We start from the raw sequence: 23,139 nt of genomic DNA on the forward strand, positions 1-23,139 counted from the left end.
TATATATATATATATATATATATATATATATATAGTCTTTTTCACATTCTTTTCCATTATGGTTTATCACAGGATACTGAATACAGCTCCCTGTGCTATACAGTAGGATCTTGTTGTTTATCCCTTCTATATATAATACTGTAGTTGAATGCAGTTTTCTTTTTCTTTCTCTTTTTTTTTTTTTTTGGCCGTACTGAGAGGCATGCAGGATCTTAGTTCCCTGACCAGGGGTCAAACCCATGCCCCTGCAGTGGAAGCACAGAGTCTTAACCACTGGACCACCAAGGAAGTCCCAGATGCAGTTTTCTTAAAGTATAGTTCTTGGATTACCCGCATCAGAATGACCCGGGCTACTTTTTAAACATTTCTGGACTATTTCCTAAATGAGGTGAATCAGAATCTCTGGGTATGAAACCGAGTTCCCCTCCCGAGTTTATGATGAACCTCTCTATCCAAAACTGTATTCCATTCCCTTCCTTGTCCTGCCTCTGTTCCCCTCAGGATTGAGGAGTATCAAAGAAGAGGGGGGACTGAAATGGAGCAGGACCCTGTGGTGCCTTCCCAGGTACAAAAGCCGCTCCCTTTCCCCCGTTTCTTGTTGGTAACAAAAAAAAGGCTTTAGTCTCCTAGGCCTTCCCTGAGTTCCAGAGAGCAGGCAAAGCAGTTGCTAGTTAGGGAAATGAGAGAATACAGAAACAAAGAAAATGCAGCTAAGCAAGAAAAGTAATGACAATAGTTTGGCCATAAAACAGAGTCCTAGCTCCTCCTCAAGGGATACGACTAACCAGATTAAGATTCCTGGGCTTCCCTGGTGGCGCAGTGGTTAAGAATCCACCTGCCAATGCAGGGGACACGGGTTCGAGCCCTGGTCCAGGAAGATCCCACATGCCACGGAGCAACTAAGCCCATGCTCCACAACTACTGAGCCTGTGCTCTAGAGCCCTCGAGCCACAACTACTGAGCCTGTGCGCCACAGCTACTGAAGCCCGCCTGCCTAGAGCCCATGCTTCGTAACAAGTGAAGCCACCACAATGAGAAGCCTGCACACCACAACGAAGAGTAGACCCCGCTCGCTGCAACTAGAGAAAGCCTGCGCAGAGCAACAAAGACCCAACGCAGCCAAAAATAAATTAAAAAAAAAAAAGGACATTGTAAAGCTATACACAAGGTAAGGTATTATTTTTTTGGGTTAACATAATACAGCTGGAAGGAACCCTAGATATCATCTAACTCCTTCATCTTACAGGCACTGAGGGTCAAGTGCATTTACTGCCTAAGAGCACACACCAAGTAATAATAAACAGTGTAGACTCTAGAGTCATACATACCTGGTTGCAGGCCCAGTCCTACTACTCACCAGTGATCTGGGAGCTGAGGGCCTCACAGAAGTGGAGAGCTGAGTATTACAGAGTGAGTAGAGTTTGCCAGGTGGGCCGGCACTCCAGGCAGAGGCAACAAGGGTGTGTCCAGAGAGAGAGGTCTGTGAGGGAGGGAGCACTGCATGGAGGCAGGGATACAGGAGGATGTAGCTGGTGCATATGGTGCTTTTGTGGAAGGGAAGAAAAAAGGATAAGGGCTGGGGAAGGAGGCAGTTGCCCTACCTCTGGAAGAGGAAACTTCAAGTCAGATTTTCTTTTTCTTGCTATTTTACTATTACTTTGTATCAATAATACACCCAGGTTGAGTTGCTACGAAGTCTAAGAAATGTGTCTCTGTCAACAGAGTCTCTCACACTTTGTAGTCCAGGAAGGAAGATCAGGTGGGACCTGGGATATGGCTCGTTCCCTGGTGCCGCTTCTGCTTCCCCTGTGAGCAAGGCTCTCTTGGGCAAAAAGGCTCTGGGTGTGGTTAGAAAACATTAATAATAGCTACCATTTCCTTGGATCATTTGTAGAGACGTGGATGGACCTAGAGACTGTCATACAGAGTGAAGTAAGTCAGAAAGAGAAAAACAAATATCGTTTATTAATGCATATATGTGGAGCCTAGAAAAATGGTACAGATGAACTGGTTTGCAGGGCAGAAATAGAGACACAAATATAGAGAACAAACGTTTGGACACCACAGGGGGAAAGTGGTGGGGAGGTGGTGGTGGTGGTGGGATGAATTGGGAGATTGGGATTGACATGTATACACTGATGTGTATAAAATAGATAACTAATAAGGACCTGCTGTATAAAAAAAAATAAAATAAAATTCAAAAGTTCAAAAAAAACACAAATAATAGGTACCATTTCCATGTGCCTGGCATTATTCTGTTGAATGTATTGATTCATTTACTCCTCACAAAAACCTTATGAAGTAAGCACCACTATTTTTTTCTCTTCTCAACTTTTCAAAACTTTTCAAAAGAGAAGTATAGCATGCATATAAAAAATAAAGTGTACAGTTTAATGAACTTTCACAAGAAGAGCAGACACATGTAACTAGCACCCAGAACAAGAAAATTACTCGCACACAGAAGGCCCCTTGTGGCCCCAACCAGTTACTAGCCCTCCCCTCCCTCAAAAGCAACTACCAAGCCTTACTTCTGACAACAGAGCTTAGTTTGCTTGTTTTGTACAGTATTATTTGTATGCAGCTTCTTTCACTTACATGGCACGTAGTTATAGGTCTGTTCATTCTCTCTCATTGTTGGGTAGTATCCTCAACCTTTTATTATGAAACATTTAAAGCCCCAGAAAAGTTGAAAAACTAGTACATACAATGAATAACCATATACCCTTTACCTAGAACATAAAGGACTGTTATTATTTCCAGTTTTTAAATGAAGGAACTAAGGCAAAGGGCAACTAGGTAACTAGCTCAGGTTATGTCCCCGGGATCTAGTCTCACCTAGCTTGCTACTTAGTCAGTCATGACTGTGGGCAAAATCACCTAATGTCTCTGTTTCTCATTATTAAAATGGGAGTGATAATCCCTATTGCACTGAGTTCCCAGATTGTTGGGAGGCTCAAACAATGAGGAACATATGAAAGTGCTTTGTGAAGAGTAAAGTGGTGTTACTAAAGAAAGTATTTTTAAAAATGTAGGCTCCTGGGCCTTACCCCCTGTAGCTCCTAACTCAGTAGGGCTTGGGTAGGAGACAGAATGTTTAACAAGCACCCTAGGTGATTCTGATGCACTAGTCCCGAGACCAACTATGAAAAATCACCTCTGTAAAACAAAGGTTCTCAAACGTTAGAGACCAACAGAATCACCTGGAGGACTTGGGTGTTATTATTGCCACTAGCTCCATGTTGTCCCAGACTCATGAAGATGAAAGAAAAGCAGGTGCAGAATATGGTGTGCTTTATCCTCTGGGGACTTGGAAAGTCTAGACCCCAACATTAGTCTCTGGAGCCCTCTCCTTCTCAGGTATAGAAAAACAGAAGGAAGCTTGCTTATCCTTAAAGAGGGCAAGTGACTCACAGGTTTAAAACAAGTAAAAGCATGGAGGCATTTACAGGTGAAAGGGCAAGAGTCTTCTGTTGCAAAATAAGAGGCCAGAACAGTGAGAAGTTTAAAACAAAAACAAAAACCCTCACCATCATCACTCAAATTCCTGTCGTTTTAGGTTAGGGTGGTGACATTAACAATAGGCACACTAGACATCTGCTTAGAGCACCAACAAAGACAGAAGAGCAAAAAGAAGAGCAAAAAATAATTTGATTGCTTAAAGCATTGAAGACCTCAACATAGGAGAAAAACACCCATAAATTTTTGGACTTCCTAACAGTTATTTTATGGTAGTACTGCATTTTGTTTTGAATGACCTGGTGTGTGTAGGCGGGGCGGGAAGACACAATATTTGGTTTTTCTTGCTGGGGGCCTCCAGATGTCTTCCGTCCTGTATAAAGGATACATTTTTTAATGGGTCGGTTTGGAGCTTTAAATATGCACAGGATCTCTGTGCATGCAACACTAGTTACGTAATTAAGGTAAATGCCTTTGAGGGTTTCCCACAGTTCAAACTCTGTAGCTTGACAAAGCCCGCCGCCAGGCTCCTGCGTCCTCCCTGCCTCCGCTTGCTCCCAATGCCTGAGGCCGAGGACCCGGCGCCAGTTCCCCCTCGCACCTCCCACCTGTGCTTTCTTGTTTACCTTCCCTGAGAGGGAGCAGGGAGGCCGAGGCCCTCGGCGATGTCATCAGATCCCAGGCCACTCACTCAGGGAGCGGTCCACAGAGCTCCTACCCGGGATGGGGCAGTTGCACAATTTGTTTGCTCACATAATCTGGTTCAAATCCTGAATTTTACACAAGAAGAAACTGGGACTCAGACGTTGATCTGTTTCTTAAAAAAAAAAAAGCCATCTTGCATAGTAATCATAGGCAGCTATCATCCCGGAGTGATTTGGGTTTAAGTCTCGCTGAAACAAACCAACAAACAAAACCAACAAACGGTATTCTCAAAAAAAATTCCCTGTTTGGAAATTCCAATTCAACTTTAAATCAGACGGATGTTTGAGGAACTGACTTTAAAGTCAAAAGAGCAGCAAAACAGCCATCTCTACACGTCCGTCATCATTTAGAATTTCACAAAACTTAAGTTGTTATAAATAACAGTCCAGACGTCACTGCTTCCATTTTTAAAGACAATTCTATTCTGAGGACTGGTGGAAATCAACAGGTTAGTTACTGTTCGTCTGTCCGCGCGACTCCTCCACTGCCTTTTGCAAAACTACAAATCCAGCGTGGGCGCCGGCCGCATTTTTGTCGGAGGAACCCCAGCACCCCTGACCCAGGCAGGGCCCCCCCGCCACGCCCACCCCGAAAGGGGCCCCCACCCCTGGAGGAGGCCCTGCAGTTGGGGGAGGTGGCGGGACTCGGCCCGGCTTCTGGGGGTCGGGCGTCAGGGAGCCGCCAGTCACGTGGCGCGGGGGCGGGCGCGGGGGCGGGGGCGGGGGGGTCGGGGTATATAGCCCGGCGCCCGCGGGCCGGGCCTTGTGAACGCCACGCGCACCCGCTGGATCCTGGTCTCTGGGCTGCTGCCAGCCGGTGGGTACGCGTCACCTCTGCGGTCCCGGTCCATCGCGGCTCGGCCCCCAGCGGGCTCCAGGCTGGACGCTGGCGGCCTCGTGGCGGTTTCCGGGCCCCGGCTGGGAAGGGGCTGTCTCCTGGGCCTGCGCTTCGCAACCTCGCTTTTGTTCCTTGATTCAGGCTGCTTTTCTGCCCGCTGCCTTAGTGCGGTTGTAGCTTCTTGGCTTGGTTGCGGGTAACAGTTTCCAGTCGTCCCGAAAGGACGTTATTTAAAAGGAAACGCGTGAGAAAATCGTCTTGAAACAGAATTTTGTGGGGTACGCAGTGACAGACGGGCTATTGATGCTGGCGTCTGATTTCCGCCTTTAGCGTGGTTCTCATTTCTTGTAAAAGTGGGACCCTTGGCCGGAGGGTGAACTGATTGGCTCCGAAGTTCTTAACTTTCCAGCTCTGCTGCTTAGCAGTGAGGCTGTTTTGTGTGGCTGTGGGTCGTTGGGGACACTAAATTGACATTTTAAAGCGTCCGGAAAAGTTTCTCATTTCCGCGGAGCACCTCCTTTCTCGTGTGTTTAGTGTCCCCTGAACTAGTTTCAGTTCTTTGACAAAGAAGGAGTAACCACCGCCCCCCACCAAAGTGCTCTGTCTTGATCGTCCTGACTGTACAAGATGTCTTCTACTTGGAATATCTCTTTAGTTTTACCATGGGTTTTAAGTTGGTTAGCATTTTTGTGGACAGATATTTATCTTCAAAAGGCATCTCTAATGTTCTGGTGGGGAAAACATTGAATTGAACATTTTAAGTGGGTGACTTGTACACGTGAGCTTTAAAAACCTTCTTTCAGATTGCCCAGAGGAGAGCTCTGAGAGCCAGAGGGTGGGAAGAGATGCAGACCAAACTTGAATTTTGCTCTACTTGAAATTAGCATTTGCTTCGGTTGGAGAATGAATCTGGGAGTCTCATTACAGTGTCCTGAACCAAGTTTCTCTTCTGCAGATTTCTTTCTCCAGAAGAAGAATGGCATCTGTTGCAGTTGAACCACAGCCGGTATGATTTATAAATAGCAGTTTCTTGATTCCTTTCCCTCCCCAGTGTGTTTTGGAAGTTAAGCTCTCCCTCCTCCTTGGTTGCAGAGTGTGGTGACAAGGGTGGCCAACCTACCCTTGGTGAGCTCCACATATGACCTCGTCTCCTCGGCTTACATCAATACGAAGGGTCAGTATCCCTACTTGAAGTCTGTGTGTGAGATGGCAGAGAAGGGCGTGAAGACCATCACCTCGGTGGCTGTGACGAGTGCTCTGCCAATCATCCAAAAGCTAGAGCCACAAAGTGAGTTTTGATTTCCCCCTCAAAATGTAGTCCTATGTACTCATCAAGAGTGAGCCCGGGAGCTGGCTTGAATATGGTGAATGCCAGTGTTATGCCTTAGGCACACATCAGGAATCCTCAGCCTTTCCTGAGACACATGCTGCCTTTCCGGAGAAACTGCCAGGTGACCCTCATTGTTATAGAAGGCCTGCTTCATAACAATGGCAGATGTTATGATATTACAAAAAAAAATCCCCCGGAGATGCTTCTGTGTTGGCAAGTGAGGTCATATGGGGAAAGAGTGAGTGAACTGAAATAGCTGACTTCCTTGGGACTACACGGTATATGTGAACTGCTTTAAAAAAAAAAAAATAACATCAGCATACAATTCAGTGGCTTTTAGTATACTCACAGAGTTGTGTAGGCATCACCATAATCAATTTTAGAACATTTTCATCACCCCGGAAAGAAACCTCATACCACTTTCTGTTTGGGGTGATGAAAAAGTCCTGAAAATGATCGTGGTAATGGTTGCTCAATATTGTATTGTGAGTGCCTGTGAATTGTACACTTATACTCACAGTCACTCCCCGTCCCCCTCCCCCCACCTTAGGCAACTAGTAATCTACTTTCTGTCTTCATAGATTTGCACATCCTGGACGTGTAATGTAAATTGAATCATAAAATATGTGGTCTTTTGTGACTGGCTAGTTTTCACTTAGCATAATGTTTCCAAGGTTCATCCAAATTGTAGCATCATATCAGTGTTTCATTCCTTTCTAATATGGAATAATTTAATATTCTATTGCATGGATATATCATATTTTATTCATCAGTTGATGTTTGGGTTGCTTCTACTTTATGCCTATTATGAATAATGAATGCTACTGTGAACACTTGTGCCCAAGTTTTTGTGTGACATATGTTCTGAATTCTCTCGGGTATATACTTAGGAGTGGAATCTTCAATTTCTCCACATTATGAACTACTTTTGAATAAGGGTTTAAATCATTCCCCCAAGTGGTTATGTCGTGGACTTTTAGGATTATAAGAAACCTTTTAGAGATCAGTTTTCCAACTCTGCTACTTCCCAAATGAGTATAGTAGTAGTTCTAGGCTTGGTCATTGCTGGAGGGTGGGGGGAGCTTGGACTAAAATCCGGGTCTTTTTAGGGAGATCCAGGGTGCTGTTAGCATACTGTTTCCTGATGATAACCCAAAGTACACTGCCACCTACTGAATGAAGTGTAGGTGAGGATTAAACTAGCATGGAGATACTAATTTTGAGAGTTTTCATATACCTCGTTCCCTGAATGAGGGTTCAGGTGAAGCCTGGCTTCTCCTGGCATTAACCTTAGGGGACAGTTGATGAGTAGGAGGCTTCTTGGCCAGCATCCTACTTGGCCTGTCACTGCCTCTGCTTGCTGCTCCCCCCACCCTTCCCACACCCATATCCTTATTTCCCTGTCAGTAGAAGAAAGTTGCCTGGCAAGAATCTTCTTTCTGAACTAGAGGAACCAGGCAAAGTATTGCATGGTAAATTAAAATGAACATTTTTGCTGTTTTTTTATAGTAAGAATGAAGGCTCAAGATATATATTCACTCTTACCCAGACTGTTAACATTTTCATCATTTGTGATTCTTCTAGTTGCCGTTGCCAATACCTATGCCTGTAAGGGGCTAGACAGGATTGAGGAGAAACTGCCTATTCTGAATCAGCCGACAAACCAGGTGAGCTTGGGACAAGAGTGCTGAGGCTTGCCACCTGACATTTTTAAGTTTTATCTGTTTAACACAGGCTGTGCAGACCATAAACAGGTAATACTTGTTTGTCCCCTCAACCTTGGATATAATTTTGAAAGAGTAATGATCACTCCGTTACCTCCTGAACTGTTGTCAGGTTGTCTTAAGAAGCAGAGATGAACTATCCACCTTTGGGCTAGAATACCTTTAGTCTGACCTCTATTAAATTTGTGGCTTCATCTCTGTAGGTGAAATTGCTTTCTCAAATCACTGATTCCCATGTGGTACTGGATAAATGCAGAGGTGGCAAATAGAGCCTTTTCTCACTTGGTACCTGAGAGCACATCTAGTAGGATGGGGAACTGACACCTCTACCTGTGTTTTGGCTTGGGGCTGTGTGCATAGGGCCAGGTGTGCATGATACCTATATCTATACTTATAGGCATGCATGAGGGGCTCAGTATAAGCATGTCAGTGTGGAAAATGCCATTTTCTCTAGAGTACTCCTTGTGCCTTAATTACTATAGGTTCATCTAGTGTAAAAGAAAAACCAAAAAAACCTTGGGCTTTCCTGGTGGCACAGTGGTTAAGAATCCACCTGCCAATGCAGGGGACATGGGTTCAAGGCCTCGTCCGGGAAGATTCCACATGCTGTGGACCAACTAAGCCCGTGCGCCACAACTACTGAGCTCGTGCGCCACAACTACTGAAGCCCATGTGGCTAGAGCCTGTGCTCTGCAACAAGAGAAGCCACCGCAGTGAGAAGCCCGTGCACTGCAACGAAGAGTAGCCCCCGTTTGCCGCAACTAGAGAAAGCCCGCGTGCAGCAACGAAGACCCAACGCAGCCAAAAATAAAATAAATTTTAAAAATAAATAAATAAATTAAGAAAAAAACTTGGCAAATTGACAGATTTTTTATCTGTTTCCCTCATTTGGTCCTCCAACAACCCTTGAGTGGTGGCAAGTAGGGTACTTATACCTGATTAAGGAAATTGAGGTTCATCAACTCTCAGTGACTTGTCTAAGACCTACGACTAGAAAGTAAAAGGGCCAGATTCATTCTTTAACTCTTCAACTATGCTACCTTAGTTAAGAACTTAACTAGGTTTTTATACTTCTCACCAGCCAAATGATCTGCCTTTTTCCCTGTAGGTTGTGGCCAATGCCAAAGGAGCTATGACTGGGGCAAAAGATGCTGTGACGACTACTATGACTGGGGCCAAGGATTCTGTGGCCAACACAATCACTGGGGTGGTGGACAAGACCAAAGGAACAGTGACTGGCAGTGTGGAGAAGACCAAATCCGTGGTCAGTGGCGGCATTAACATAGTCCTAGGAAGTCGGATGATGCAGCTGGTGAGCAGTGGAGTAGAAAATGCGCTCACCAAATCAGAGCTGCTGGTAGACCAGTACCTCCCTCTCACCAAGGATGAACTAGGTAATTGGATTTTTTTTGTTGAAATAATGTTTTACATTTTTTTTTTTTTTTTTTGTCTGTGCCATGCAGCTTGTGGGATCTCAGTTCCCCGACCAGGGATTGAGCCCGGGCCATGGCAGTGGAAGCCTAGAATCCTAACCATTAGGCCACCAGGGAACTCCCAATGTTTTATATCTTAAAGCAGTCTTTATAAACAGCTTTATTGAGATATACTTTTATATACCAAAAAAATTCACCTTTTTTCATTCTAAATTTACAGTTACATAACCATCATAATCCAGTTATACAATTTCTATCACCCCCAAAGATAAAAGATCCTTCATGCCTGTTGGCAGTCAGTCTCCATCCCCCCACCACCCCCACTGTCTGAGCAACCACTAATCTTTCTGTCCCTATAGTTTTCCTTCTTAAGGCACTCTTAAGTTTCACACTGAGTTGTACGTAGTAAGTCTTGAAACTTCGGGAGAAATTAGCCTAGAGAAATACTTTCTATAAATGGATTGTCCTTAATGGGCTGCTGTATAGAATCATTAAAGACTTAGTGCTCACTGTGTGCCAGGTAAGAAGCTCTAGTGGGAAGAGACCTATGTAGGTGACATGTGTCACATATAGGGATGTGTTCTGGGCTGCTAAGCCCAGCAGCAGACATGAGGCATCTTGGGAAGAGGGGTGCGTGATTGCTAGATGGGTGAGTGGAATCAACAAAGTCAAGATCCAGGTTAGAGTCCAGGCCTTGTCACTTAGAGCTGTGATCCTGGACTTTTTTTTTTTTTTTTTTGGTCACTTCTATGTAACTTCAGAAAAAGAAGCCAAAAAAGTGGAAGGATTTGATCCTGTTCAGAAGCCAAGTTATTATATCAGACTGGGATCCCTGTCCACCAAGCTCCGCTCATGGGCCTACCAGCAGGCCCTCAGCAGGGTTAAAGAAGCTAAGCAGAAAAGCCAAGAGACCATTTCTCAGCTCCATTCCACTGTCAACCTGGTGAGTACAACTTCCTTTAAAGGTATCTGAAGTGAGTTCATTTATCTCGAGGATTGGGAGTAGACATATCATGAAATGCAAGAATTTTAATCTTACCATATGAACAATCCAATAGAAAAATGGGTAAAGAGTATACAGAAAACTCGCAGAAAAAAAAGTATAAATAGCTGAAATATCAATATATGAAGTGGCGTTAATCTTACTCTGAGGGGTCAAAATACTGATTCCGGTTTTGTCCAATGGCACTGGCAAAGTTAGATGCTGTGGGCGATGGTGTAGAGAAAGAGCAGTACTTGTGTTTTTGTACTTCCAGAGGATTCAAGGGGCTCTTATAGGAAAGTTACAGACACGCCTATGCCTGGAGCAGCTTTCCTTCTAGAAACCTCTCTCACAGATAAGTATATTTGTTCAGAATTGCAAAAGAGTATAAACAATGCGCATCAACTAATAGGGGACTGATTACATCAATACATCACAAAAGACTACTGTGTCGCCATTAAGGATTGCCAAGTTACAGAACAGTATGTATTGTATGGCCCTTAGAAACCAGTTTATTCTTGGAAGGGGGAGTAGGTGGCTGGCAACAGGGAAGAGGAAGTTGGAGTTCCTTTCTCTTTTGTAATTTTATATTTTACACGTATTAAATTTCAGTTGCCTTGCCTGTGTTAAACTGGATGTAAATTGGAGACAGTGGTTTAATAATTAAATAAGAGGCAATAAGTACTATGACTGCTTCGTTGACTTACACATATTGATAACAAATAACAATGCTATCAGGGATATGTCTCCTTAAAAACCAAGAATTTCTGTAAGAGTTGATGTTGGCTGATTTACATCATGGATCTGAGAACAGGCTAACAAGAATGTCTGACTAGTTTGTTCCTTTTTCTTCTTTCAACGTGCTCTAGATTGAATTTGCCAGGAAGAATGTGCATAATGCCAACCAGAAAATTCAGGGTGCTCAGGATAAGCTCTATCTGTCCTGGCTGGAGTGGAAGAGAAGCATCGGATATGATGATACAGATGAATCCCACTGTGCTGAGGTGAGACACTGGGACAGAGTCATCCACTACAGCTTCTGAAGAAGTTCTTACTATTAAAACTTCTTATTAGAAACTTACTAATAAGTTTCTTATTATTCCTCTTAGAATACTCTATCAAAAGTTTGAACAATACAGTATACATAGGTTGCCTGTTATGTGACCAAAAAGCAAAAATGTGCAACTTTATCTAACAATTTACAGATAGGCATATTGTCCCTATCAGGATACAACTAATTGAGAAACACGAGCATTGCCCTTACAATGGCTGTAGACTAAGTGAATATAGGCATCTTTACTGTCATAGTGATTTTTTGATAGCATAAATATAGTTGCTATGAGAACACTACATAGGAAGGGTACTAACTCAACCTTGGAGTGAGGATGGGTGAGTCAGATGGTTTGCTGGAAGAGATGAGTGGTAAGCTGAGACCTAAGGTGTGAATAAACTAGGTGAAAAGGCAATAAGGGGACGAATGTTCCAGACAGAAGAAATAGCATATTGTAGCCCTAGAACGTGGTCCTTTGCATTCCGAAAGCTAGTATGCATTTGCCCTTGAAATCAATATTAACTGTTTGTTCATATCATATCTCACTTGAGGAGAGAATATCTAAGTTGCCGTACTAATATGGAGTGTATTTTCCTTCTGTCCGGTCTCCCCTGTTAGGTTTCTTCAGCTTAAGACCATGAACTTTGAAGACTCAGGCACTAGTTCAAATCCACACTCCAGCTGTTAACTGGGGCATGTTATTTCAACTCTAAGCTTATGTTCATGTTTATGAAATGTGAAATAATACTGCTTCACTCAGGGTTGTTATGAGGATTTTAAAAAGTTAAAGAATCCACATGTGTGGTGGATGTATAACCAGCTGACTGTAAGTGAACTAATTCATACATAGGACTGTTGGATCCACTGCTAATTCTTAAACTTGTCGTATTTGCAGCACATAGAGTCACGTACTCTTGCTATTGCCCGAAACCTGACTCAGCAGCTCCAGACCACATGCCACACCCTCCTGTCCAACATCCAAGGGTTACCACAGAACATCCAAGATCAGGCCAACCACTTGGGGGTCATGGCTGGTGACATCTACTCAGTGTTTCGCAACGTTGCCTCCTTTAAGGAAGTGTCTGATGGCCTCCTCGCTTCCAGCAAGGGGCAGCTGCAGAAAATGAAGGAGTCTTTAGATGATGTGATGGATTATCTTGTTAACAACACACCCCTCAACTGGCTGGTAGGTCCCTTTTATCCTCAGGTGGCTGAGTCTCAGCGTGCTCAGGCCCAAGGTACAGCCAGGAGGCCCGGCAGCCTGAGCGCAAAACACATTGAACCTGTCCCTGTCAGCAATGCACAGGGCAGCCAGCCAGATGACACCTCCTCTTATGTTGAAACCTGCTAGACAACTCTGAAGTGGGGAAGCAGCTATCGAGAAAAAAAGGTCCTCTATTGTAGTCATTGCCAACTGGATTAAGAGCTTTAAAGTTTCTACTTTAACGGATGAGTTCTGTTGTTTACTTGGCTGGAAAGAAAAGAATGATAGACTGTTCAGAGTCTATCCAGAACTCACAAAATGTCCCAGTGCACTTATGGCCTCATTCTGTTGCCACTGTTGCTGTCTGTTTGTATTGAATAAAAACACCTTCGTGTGGGCTGTTGTATGAACTGGTGTCTGCTCTGGTTTGGTCTGAGCAGGCCTCAGCACTGGTTTGTCTCACAATGCATGCTTGTGCACCCTGAGTTTTTTATTTTTCATAAAGGAATGCCCCCTTTGAATTCAATAAAATTCACTGCAGAATAGATCACTTTTATGCTGTGTGTTACATGTGCTTTTAGTGTGGCTTTCTTGGAACTGCTTTGCCTGCATGACAGGGTTATTAATACACATGAATTCAGATGGGCTGTTGGGGAATTTGTAATAACATTGGAAGACTAATGTTAAAAATGGAATGTTTGATAACAGGTTTTAAACAAATTAAAAGCTAATGTTCCTATAAGAATTTTATTAGGTGGTGGTGGTTCCTTTCATTTGCCCATTTACTGGACCCCTGAGAACAGGTTTTTAAACTAGCAGAAGGAGCCACTTATGACTGACTGCCTTGCTGAAAAGAAATCAGAGCTGAGAGGAAGCAGTGACTCTTTGCAGCAGTCTCACGTAAAGATAGCAGTATTTCTTGCCAAGGGGCCATCTAACGTGTAAGGAATGAGATTGTTCAGTGTCCAGTCTCAGCTGGACTTAAGGTACCGTGTTGTCACATTGGGAGAAATCACTAACCTCAGTTGTGGGTGAGATGCCTTTAGAAGACCACATGAGAATAATTAGAAAAAAAAGACTTTGGACCCCCTGTAGAAAAGGGTTCTTCCTACCTCCTACCTAGGGTGTCCAGACTTCTAATCCCCTTAATGTGGGTTAATTATTTAGGAAATATGGATCTCCTCATGACAAAGCTGCAGTATGCCAAACCTTTTCAAAAAAGCCAGTCTTAGAACTCGTGAAATAGAGCTACATGCTTCTACCTGTCCTGCCCTTCAGCAGAACTGAAGTCTCAGTCAAATTTGTCTCCTCTTTCTACCCTGCTTCACCCCTGTCTCCCCATGAAAACAAGGAAGCAGTGTATAACTTTACATGGACTTGTGTGAATAAACTTATCAAAGCTTACTAAGTTAGAGAAATAAATTTTTTCCCCTTGAGGTAGCTCCAGGAATCAGTAAACATGTGAGCTCAGTTGGAGGGACCCCCTGAGATACTTGAAGCTAAGGAACCTCTGGTTTCTGGGACGGTGGACTGTCAATGATTTATGGGCTTCCAGGGTGGAACCAATCCATGCACTGGCCTGCCCATCCCTAGTGACTGGTTTTTCTAGAGACTCTACCTCTTAAAAAAAAATTTTTTTTATTAGTCCAAGTTGGATGTGATCCTGCTGTCATTTGCCTCAAAACTTCAAGGCTGGTATTTTGTGGTTGATTCTAAATGGTTGGAAAATTTATATACTACAGCTGTACACAGACTTTCTTATACTGAACATAAACCTTTGTGTTTCCCCTTCATAAGAGTTATAGTACCTACTGAATTGCTTATGAAAAAGAGACTGTTCTCAAAGCTGTTCTTCATGAGCAAGACAGAATATAAAGAGACCTTAGTTTCTAGAAGAATACCACTGCCCTTGGTTTTGTCTGTCTGACTTTGTGTCTCAAGTTTGTGCCTACATGCATTTCATTTTGTTGTCAACATGTCTCAGAATTTGTGGTGTCCTCATTTTATTGTTGCATAAACTGGCAGTTTTAGTTTAACAAACTTTTTCCCAAAGAGGACAATTATTTTGAGGGGAAAAAAGCTGACTAAGCCTAGCACAGTCTATAATTACGGCAGGTTCTTGAATATTTGGCTACGTGAAGCCTGTCATAGTGTGCCTGAGTGTTCAAGCCTACTTCTTTCCTTTGCATGTAATTATAATGTGAACTTTCTAATTAGTTCTGGGCAAAAAAAGGAACATGGTGTATTAGCCATTAATGTCTTAGCCTTAGTTTTATCATCTGTAAAGTAAAATTAGTGATGTTTTTCAACAGATGGAAGTGAAGTGTTTGAGGATGGGGTGTCTTTCTGTTTTGCACTAGTCATGAGGGTACCTTCTGTGGGACAGTGACACATAGTGTCTTTAACTGGCCAGTTCCAGAGTGAGTAGTGAGTATATAATATCAGATCATGATTGGGAAAATATATCCACTTTGATAAGGCATGATAGATATTGAAGGAATAATGAAGTGAAACAGGAAAAACTAAAATTTGGTTTACCTGAGATATCCCTTTTAGAGTATTATTTAGCTTATGGAGATGACTGGTGAGGGAAGGAGGAATAAGGAGAAGGATAGATACTCGTGCACAAATCTAAGAAATGGCATCTAAATGATGCCTGGGGGAGCAGGTGGGGGATGGAAAGGAGGGCTCTTGCCAGCCTGATCTTCCTGGGCTCTCGTGGACTTGGGACTGGGCCAGCTGGGCCTCAGTCCTGATCCAGCTCCAGGAGTGACGTAGCACAGAGGCCTGCATGGGTGATGGTCTTGTGAGATGTCCCTGCCTTATAAACCAAGGTATTTGTTGCTTGTATCTCAAAGGGCAATACCTTCATGCTGTTAAGTGTCCACCTTCCCCAAAGATATCCTATAATGTGGGATATCCTATCATATTTTCACAGTTGCTATTTAGTAAGGAAAAGATGCTGGATAATTCCACTGTTGGATGTCCAAGTTCCCAGGCTATCCTGTAGCAGCCTACTTCATCTGAAAGATGGAGAAACTGGAAAGGAAATAGTATCGGACTATTCGCAGAGAAGGAGAAGAATAAGAAGTCATATCACGCTTGAGGTCAACTTAGGCCAAAGAAAGATGTTTTATGGTATCTTTCCTGTTCCCCTTGCTTACTTTTTGAGATTCTGATGCCATTCCCTCATGTTTGAGAAGTTACCGATTGCTAGAAGAAATTGTGTCAACTGGACCCTTACTGGGATAGGTTCAGGTCATATTTTTAGGGCTGGTTGGGGTTGAGGCCTTCTTGTTCACTATCCAGGGGTTGCTGAGCAGAGGCCGGGTGCTCAAGTGGAAAAGGCAGACTAGGAATATCACACCCTCAATCGATGATAAGGTAGTAAGAGGCAGGCAGCCCACGGCCCTGTTGAACTTGACAGGTGAGATTGCTGATTAACACAACGCATCTTTAGTTGTTAAGATTGTCAGGAAGACGGCTAAGTGAAATGATAGGGTGGCGGTGTGAAAGCACAGTGTTTGGGGGAGGGGAGACAATTGCCTGGGATTTCTCCTCCATGCTTAACTTGCTTAAACTGGGCCTACAGATTAGAGAGAAATGGGATATAATATAATGAAAGGTTTTAAGTCTCACAGAGGAGACTCGTCTTGTAGAATAGACCTAGGTCGTTTAGTTTGGTACAGATTTTATGAAAGTGCTGTTTGAGAGAGCCATATTAACGATATGAGAGCCATATCATCATATCTGTGGTTTTTGGCTAACACTGAAAAAAATGTTTTCTAGAATTTAAGAAAGTGAGGAAGGTAGCAGATAGTGTTAATGGATATTTTACAAGAGTAAAAATGAATAGTTTAGATGGTGCTTTTGTGTAAATGTCAGTGATGAAGAAATGGTTACCATGTAAATGATCTTTTCATTTCTCTTGGGTATATACCTAGGAGTAGAATTACTAGTGGGTCATATGGTCACTCTATGTTTAATTGTTTGAGGAACTGCCAGACTGTTTTCCGAAGTGGCTGCACCATCTTACTTTCCCACCAGTAGTACATGAGGGTTTTGGTTTCTCCATATCCTCGCCTACACCTGTTATCTGACTTTTTGATTCTAGCCGACCATTTTTTAAATTTTTTTCTAGCCAACCATTTAAATTATAACTTAGCATTAATAGGAGTAGATGTTGAATAGTATGAATCAAGCACTTGTCCCTTTTCGTTGTCTACTCAGGTTAGAGCACGGGACAACTCAGTAAGGAGGTAGCTAATATATCTATCAGACTGACTCCCTTGTATGAAATGGCCATAGTGAGCTCTCAGCATGGATAAAACCGTGCCGTCTGTCAGTGAGCCTTCCTCTGCCCTCTTTGTCTATGCCAGGGATTATCAACTGGGGACACTGGTGAAATGCAGATTCCTGGGTTCCACCCCTACAGAATCTGGTTGGTAGGTCTGGAGGTAGTACCAGGCACCTGCACTTTAAAAAAGCATCGCTTAAAAAAAATAAATAAAAAAGACATCCTAGGTGATTCTAATGCAGGTGGTCCAACGATCATACTTTCAGAAATGAAGGAAACAGGAAACAAATGATTTTAATCTGAAACAAAGCTAGGGCTAGGGTTACCAACAGTCCTACTCTTTCCAAACAAGAAATCTGGTGTGGGCTCCATAAAATGTCTTACTTTAAAAAGAGCTGCACGACTTCCCTGGTGGCACAGTGGTTAAGACTCTGCACTCCCAAGGCAGGGGGCTTGGGTTTGATCCCTGGCCAGGGAACTAGATCCCACATGCATGGCGCAACTTGCGTGCCGCAACTAAGGATCCCACTTGCTGCAACTAAGGAGCCCGCCTGCCACAACTAAGACCTGACGCAACCAAAATAAATAAATTAATAAATTAAAAAAAAAGAGCTACTCTTAATTTACTTGAGTTAACAAGACCCTTGGGAATTCCCTGGTGGTCCAGTGGTTAGGACTCTGCACTTTCACTGCTGAGCCTGGTCGGGGAGCTAAGATCCCACAAGCCACGCAATGTGGTCAAAAAATAATAATAATAAAAACAAAATTTAACAAGACCCTTGGTGTAGACTCCATAAAATGTCATTTTAGAAAGACCTACTCTAATTTAGCTTAATTTAAAAAATTTTGTATTGAAGTATAGTTTACAATATTAGTTTCAGGTGTACAACATACTGATTCGAAGTTTTTGTACATTACACACCATACAAAGTTATTATAAAGCATTGACTATATTCCCTGTGATGTACATTATATCCCTGTGACTTATTTATTTTATAACTGCTAGTTTGTACCTCTTAATCCCCTTCATCCCTCTCCCCTCTGGCAACCAATAGTTTGTTCTCTTTATCTGTTTCTGTTTTGTTACATTTGTTCATTTATTTTATAGATTCTACATATAAGTGATATCATGCAGTATTTGTCTTTCTCTGTCTGACTTACTTCACTTAGCATAATACCCTCCAGGTCTATCCATGTTGTTGCAGATGGCAAGATTTCATACTATTTTTTTTTTGGCTAATATTCCATTGTGTGTGTGTGTGTGTGTGTGTGTGTCTATCCATTCATCTCTTGATGGGCACTTAGGTCGCTTCCATATCTTGGCTATTGTAAATAATGCTGCTATGAACATTGGGATGCATATATATTTTCATTTTATTCAGATAAATACCCAGAGGTGGAATTTCAGGATGTATGGTAGTTCAATTGTTAATTAAAAAAAAATATATATATTTATTTGGCCATGTTGGGTCTTAGTTGCGGCAGGCGGGGTCTTCCTTGCAGCATGTGGGATCTTTTTAGTTGTGGCATGTAGGATCTAGTTCCCTGACTAGGGATCGAACCCAGGCCCCTGCATTGGGAGCAAGGAGTCTTAACCACTGGACCATGAGGAGAGTCCCTAATTGTTAATTTTTTGAGTAATCTCCATACTGTTTTCCATAGTGGCTGCACCAGTTTACATTCTCTTCAACAGGGCATGAGGGGTCCCTTTTCTTCACATCCTTGCCAACACTTGTTATTTTTTGTCTTTTTGATGATAACTATTCTGACAGGTGTGAGGTGATACCTCATTGTGGTTTTTTTTTAAATAAATTTATTTCTTTTTAATTTATTTTATTTTTGGCTGCACTGGGCCTTCGTTGCTGCCAGCGGGCTTTCTCTAATTGCAGCGAGCAGGGGCTACTCTTCCCCTTGCGGTGTGCAGGCTTCTCATTGTGGTGGCTTCTCTTGTTGCAGAGCACAGGCTCTAGGCGTGCGGGCTTCAGTAGTTGTGGCATGCTGGCTCAGTAGTTGTGGCTCGTGGGCTCTAGAGCAGAGGCTCAGTAGTTGTGGCGCACGGGCTTAGTTGCTCTGCGGCATGTGGGATCTTCCCAGACCAGGGCTCAAAGCCATGTCCCCTGCATTGACAGGCAGATTCTTAACCACTGCGCCAGCAGGGAAGCTCTCTCATTGTGGTTTTGATTTGCATTTCTCTGATGGTTAATGATGTTGAGCACTTTTTCCTATACCTGTTGGCCATCTGTATGTCTTTGGGAAAATGCCAATTCAGGGCCTCTGCCCATTTCTTAATTGGATTTTTGGCTTTTTGATATTGAGTTACTGTCTGAGTTTTTCCTGTGTTTTAGATATTAACCCCTTATCGGACATATCATTTGTAAGTATCTTCTCCTATTCAGCAGGTTGCCTTTTCATTTTGCTGAAGGTTTCCTTCACTGTGCAGAAGCTTTTTAGTTTGATTTGGTCCCATTTGTTTATTTTTGCTTTTGTTGTCCTTGCCTGAGGAGACAGATAAAAAAATATATATATTACTGAGACTAATGTCAAGGAGTGTGTATTGCCTATGTTTTCTTCTGGGAGTTTTATGCAAATTAGAAAATGGCACCTTATCCTCAACACTTGTAGTGCCACCTTCTGGAAAATTGTCATAATAAATACAGAAATCAGTGAAGTTTATGAATGAGTGGTGCCCCCTTATGGTTGTATGGTGAACAACCGGCAAAAATTACGCAACTCCCTGGAACCCTGGCATGGTCACTTGGTTTTCTTGAAAAGAATGTCCTTGCAGGGAGGGACTATGGTTATTTCAGCAAGCATGTGATTCTGAGTTTGGCCTCAGAATGCCTGATGGGCATTCTCAGCAAGAGACTCCTTACACTATTTCTTTGATGGTCCAAACTATTGTTGTTTATGTCAACGGAAAAGGAATTTATCTTATAAATCTGTGAAGTGATTTCTCTTGTGCCACATTTCTAAAAACCCTATGAAGATGGTCAGGCACAACCACTACATTTTAAATTAAACTCGCCATGGAAACTTGATAGACTGTTGCTATTTCTTAGCTGCTCCACCCTCCCCTATTTCCTTGCCAGGCCCCCAAATAGGTTTTGGTGATGGTCCTGAATAATGAAAATTATACACTCTGATTCATTCTGGATATATGGAAGATGAATTATTCATCTGGCTCTCCTAAATCATCTCAAGGACTAGAGCTACTTTTTTTTTGATGGTGGTGAGGCTTTTTTCCTAAATCCTAAGTGTGGAATCTCCAGTCTTCTGCAAAGAACTCTACTTTAGGCCAGTAGTTACCTGATCTATAGGCGACTTTGGAGGTTTGTGTGTGTAAGAGGGTGGTATTTAAGAAACTGAAGAGAATGAAATTTATTGAGCACCTTTTACAAGCTAGGCGTATACTATCTTTACTCCTCATTTGCAATGCAATCAATTTGGTATTTTCCTCACTTGACAGGTGAGGAAACTGAGGTTGAAAAGAGGTAAGTAGAAGAGTGGGGATTTAGTCCAATGTCTTACTGATGTCAAAGTGCTTATTTTTTCCATTCTAGCAATCTAGCCACTGATAGGAGAGAACTGCTGCTTGCTTCCTTATTTGGGGTCCAGAAAATCCCTCTCTCTATATCTTCTTGTGTTATAGCTTCCTGTTCTATTTTACATTTATTAAAAACAGAGTGATAATGGATGTTAAAATATACATTTAATACAAATAGATCAGAACAGAGAGCTAAGCAAGGTACATCTTTTAACTTAAAAAGGCTAAAATTGCGATAGTTGACTTGCCTGGGTAATGCCCTGAATCAATTTATATAAGCAGTGTTGGCTTTTGTGGATGTCAGATTGGGTATAATCTTTCAAAAGTGAACATTCATGAAGATCTAGAATGTAGTTTGATCTCCCCAAATAGAAAGCTCAGGAATAAATAGTGGAAGTGTTTACCTCAGTCCAGACAGTCCTCTGAGCACCTGAGTTCTTACGGAAAAGTGCAATAACGGCCACAAACAGCCAGGTAAGGGGCCCAAGAAAAAGCAAGATTCTCGCTTCGTGTTTTGTTTTGTTTTGTTTTTTAACTGTTTTTAAAAATTGTGGTCAAATATACATAGCATCCAGGGTACCATTTTAGCCATATTCTTAAGCGTACATTTATAGTGTGCAGCCATCACCACTATCCATTTCCAGAACTTTATTATCATCCCAAGCATAAACCCATTAGACAATAATTCCTCATTTTCCCTTCTGTCTATTTTTCGATGGATATTTTTTGTTGTTGTTACTGTTAGTTTTTTTTGCCTCTGTCAGGTAATCAGCTAATTTTTTCCCCTGCTATCAAGCCTTTAGTAACTTGTTATACCTTACTAATTTTCTGCTTCTAATCTTCTGTTGGTTAAGAAATATTACTTGGCTTATCAAAATGGTATGCGAAGTAACAGTTAATAGAACTTCTTATCCCTAAAAGCCTTTCCTATGCAGAGAAGAGCTAGGGCTTTGTGATGGCTCTTTCAACTATTCAAAGACCTTTTTGCTTCCTTAGTTCCTAGACACTTCCCAAAGGGTTGATAGGATGGGAAATCAAACTTATGGAAAAGAGGAGTATTATTGGTTTTAAGAGAATAATAGGTAAATAGACAGATGAATAACCAGAAATGCTTTATAGCTTGTATTTTCAAAAGCTTTCATTTAATTCGTTCTACCACTAGTTGGTTTCCTTTTAAAGAGAAGTTTCCTTAGTGCTTTTATAATATGAGTGAATTGTGGAAATAAGACTATAAACATATCGAAGACAGCGTAGTTATGGACAAAGTAAGGTTCATGCACATGCAGTAATTTATGTTTCTAAGAGCTCACCTGGACTTGACAACTCACTTCATTAGTGTTTGTTTTAATATCCAAGATTCTTCTTTTACAGGTACTAGATTTCAGTGTCACAGACTTGACATCTGAGGCTGATGAAATTCCAGATATTATAGCTTTGGAAGAGGAGGATGGACCAAGCCATTCACATGCCAATGGCCCTCAGCCTTCTCAGGGCAAAATGTTGAATAACTAATAAGAAAAATCTCCTTTTGCTGAATACACAGTTTGTGTCACATTAAATTTCATGTTTGCTCATGTGTTTATTCCTGTGGCTTTGGGGATTAATCTATTGGGAGTTAATCTCTTTTTTGGCTACTTGGTCTTAATTGTAATGAAACTCTGATTGACCCAAACTTCTGTAAAATAGTCTCGTTCTGCATCATATATTATTTTATATAATTCTTCAAAGTTTAATCTTTGAAATGCCTATAATAAAAATGGGCTTATAATCTTGAATCAGAGTGTTTTTTTTAAACACTGATATAGTGGACTTCTTTTTTCCTCCCAGGATTCATTCCTGTTTCTTCTGGTAACAGCACCTTTATGTTTTTTTGGGGGGTGTGGTCTCAGTGCATCTGCTAGTCAAGGTCTTTTTGCTTTCCCCTGGCCTAGGGGGTAGGCATATGACTAAAAAACAGGTCACTTGGGAGGAAGCATATCATGATGGGTAAAGGCTCAGACTCTGGATTCCAATCTTGGCTCTTCTACTTTCTAGTTATGTTACTTTAAACAAATAACTTAGTTTCTCTGTACCTCAATTTCCTCATCTGTAAAATAAGGATAATAGTAGGTTTGTTATGAAGAATAAATAAACATTTATAAAATCTTAGAGCAATGCCTGGCACAGAACAACATTAAATAAGTATTAGTTAAATAAATTGTAGAAACAATGGCCAAACCAGTATTGAGGAGCACCCCCAGTGTCCAGATTGTAATTCTTTTTCATTTGTCAGAAAGAGGTATTGTAATACCTTTTCCCACTAAAAGAAATCAGTGCTTCTTGGAGAAATGGCTGATTCCAGGTGTGAGGCAGGAAATGTACAAAATGAGCCTTGAACTTCTTGCTATTTCAGATAGAAAAGAAGCTGATTTATTGGGAGAGGTTCCATTAATTGGTTCCATTAATTGGAAGAGGTTCCAATTAACTAAAGATGGGACAATCTGAACTTCAATAAGGATAATAATTGCAATAGATTGAACCCCATCAAATATGAACCCCATCAAAATCTAAATATATCTCTATCTATCTATATAAAC

General features: G+C 42.0%; 1 protein-coding gene across 4 annotated transcripts; it reads left to right on the forward strand.

Annotated features, from left to right (window-relative positions):
• Positions 1 to 4,931: 4,931 nt before the first annotated feature.
• On the forward strand, positions 4,932 to 22,319 carry PLIN2 (perilipin 2). 4 transcript variants are annotated; one of them, XM_029203544.1, is made up of 8 exons: positions 4,932 to 4,977; positions 5,954 to 6,004; positions 6,091 to 6,286; positions 7,913 to 7,995; positions 9,161 to 9,446; positions 10,247 to 10,428; positions 11,337 to 11,471; positions 21,935 to 22,319. In XM_029203544.1, the coding sequence occupies exons 2-8, from the start codon at positions 5,975 to 5,977 to the stop codon at positions 22,073 to 22,075; spliced, it is 1,053 nt and encodes a 350-aa protein (XP_029059377.1). In that variant the 5' UTR covers positions 4,932 to 4,977; positions 5,954 to 5,974; the 3' UTR covers positions 22,076 to 22,319. The 4 variants fall into 4 exon arrangements, with proteins under 4 accessions (XP_029059377.1, XP_029059373.1, XP_029059374.1 ...); XM_029203540.1 differs by lacking the exon at positions 21,935 to 22,319 and adding an exon at positions 12,414 to 13,270; XM_029203541.1 differs by lacking the exon at positions 21,935 to 22,319 and adding an exon at positions 12,414 to 13,270 and having other exon boundaries at positions 4,936 to 4,977; positions 5,802 to 6,004.
• Positions 22,320 to 23,139: the final 820 nt, after the last annotated feature.

Source organism: Monodon monoceros, unplaced genomic scaffold (genome assembly GCF_005190385.1).
Source record: "Monodon monoceros isolate NGI ecotype Baffin Bay Population unplaced genomic scaffold, NGI_Narwhal_1 Super_Scaffold_5, whole genome shotgun sequence".
Classification (NCBI taxonomy): Eukaryota; Metazoa; Chordata; class Mammalia; order Artiodactyla; family Monodontidae; genus Monodon; species Monodon monoceros.

What these genes read in the sequence shown, in the direction of transcription:
- PLIN2 (XM_029203540.1), top strand. Translation starts at nt 5,975, where the DNA reads ATGGCATCTGTTGCAGTTGAACCACAGCCG. An exon ending in TTGCAGTTGAACCACAGCCG is followed by an intron (nt 6,005 to 6,090) that starts GTATGATTTATA and finishes CCTTGGTTGCAG; the next exon opens with AGTGTGGTGACAAGGGTGGC. An exon ending in TCCATTCCACTGTCAACCTG is followed by an intron (nt 10,429 to 11,336) that starts GTGAGTACAACT and finishes AACGTGCTCTAG; the next exon opens with ATTGAATTTGCCAGGAAGAA.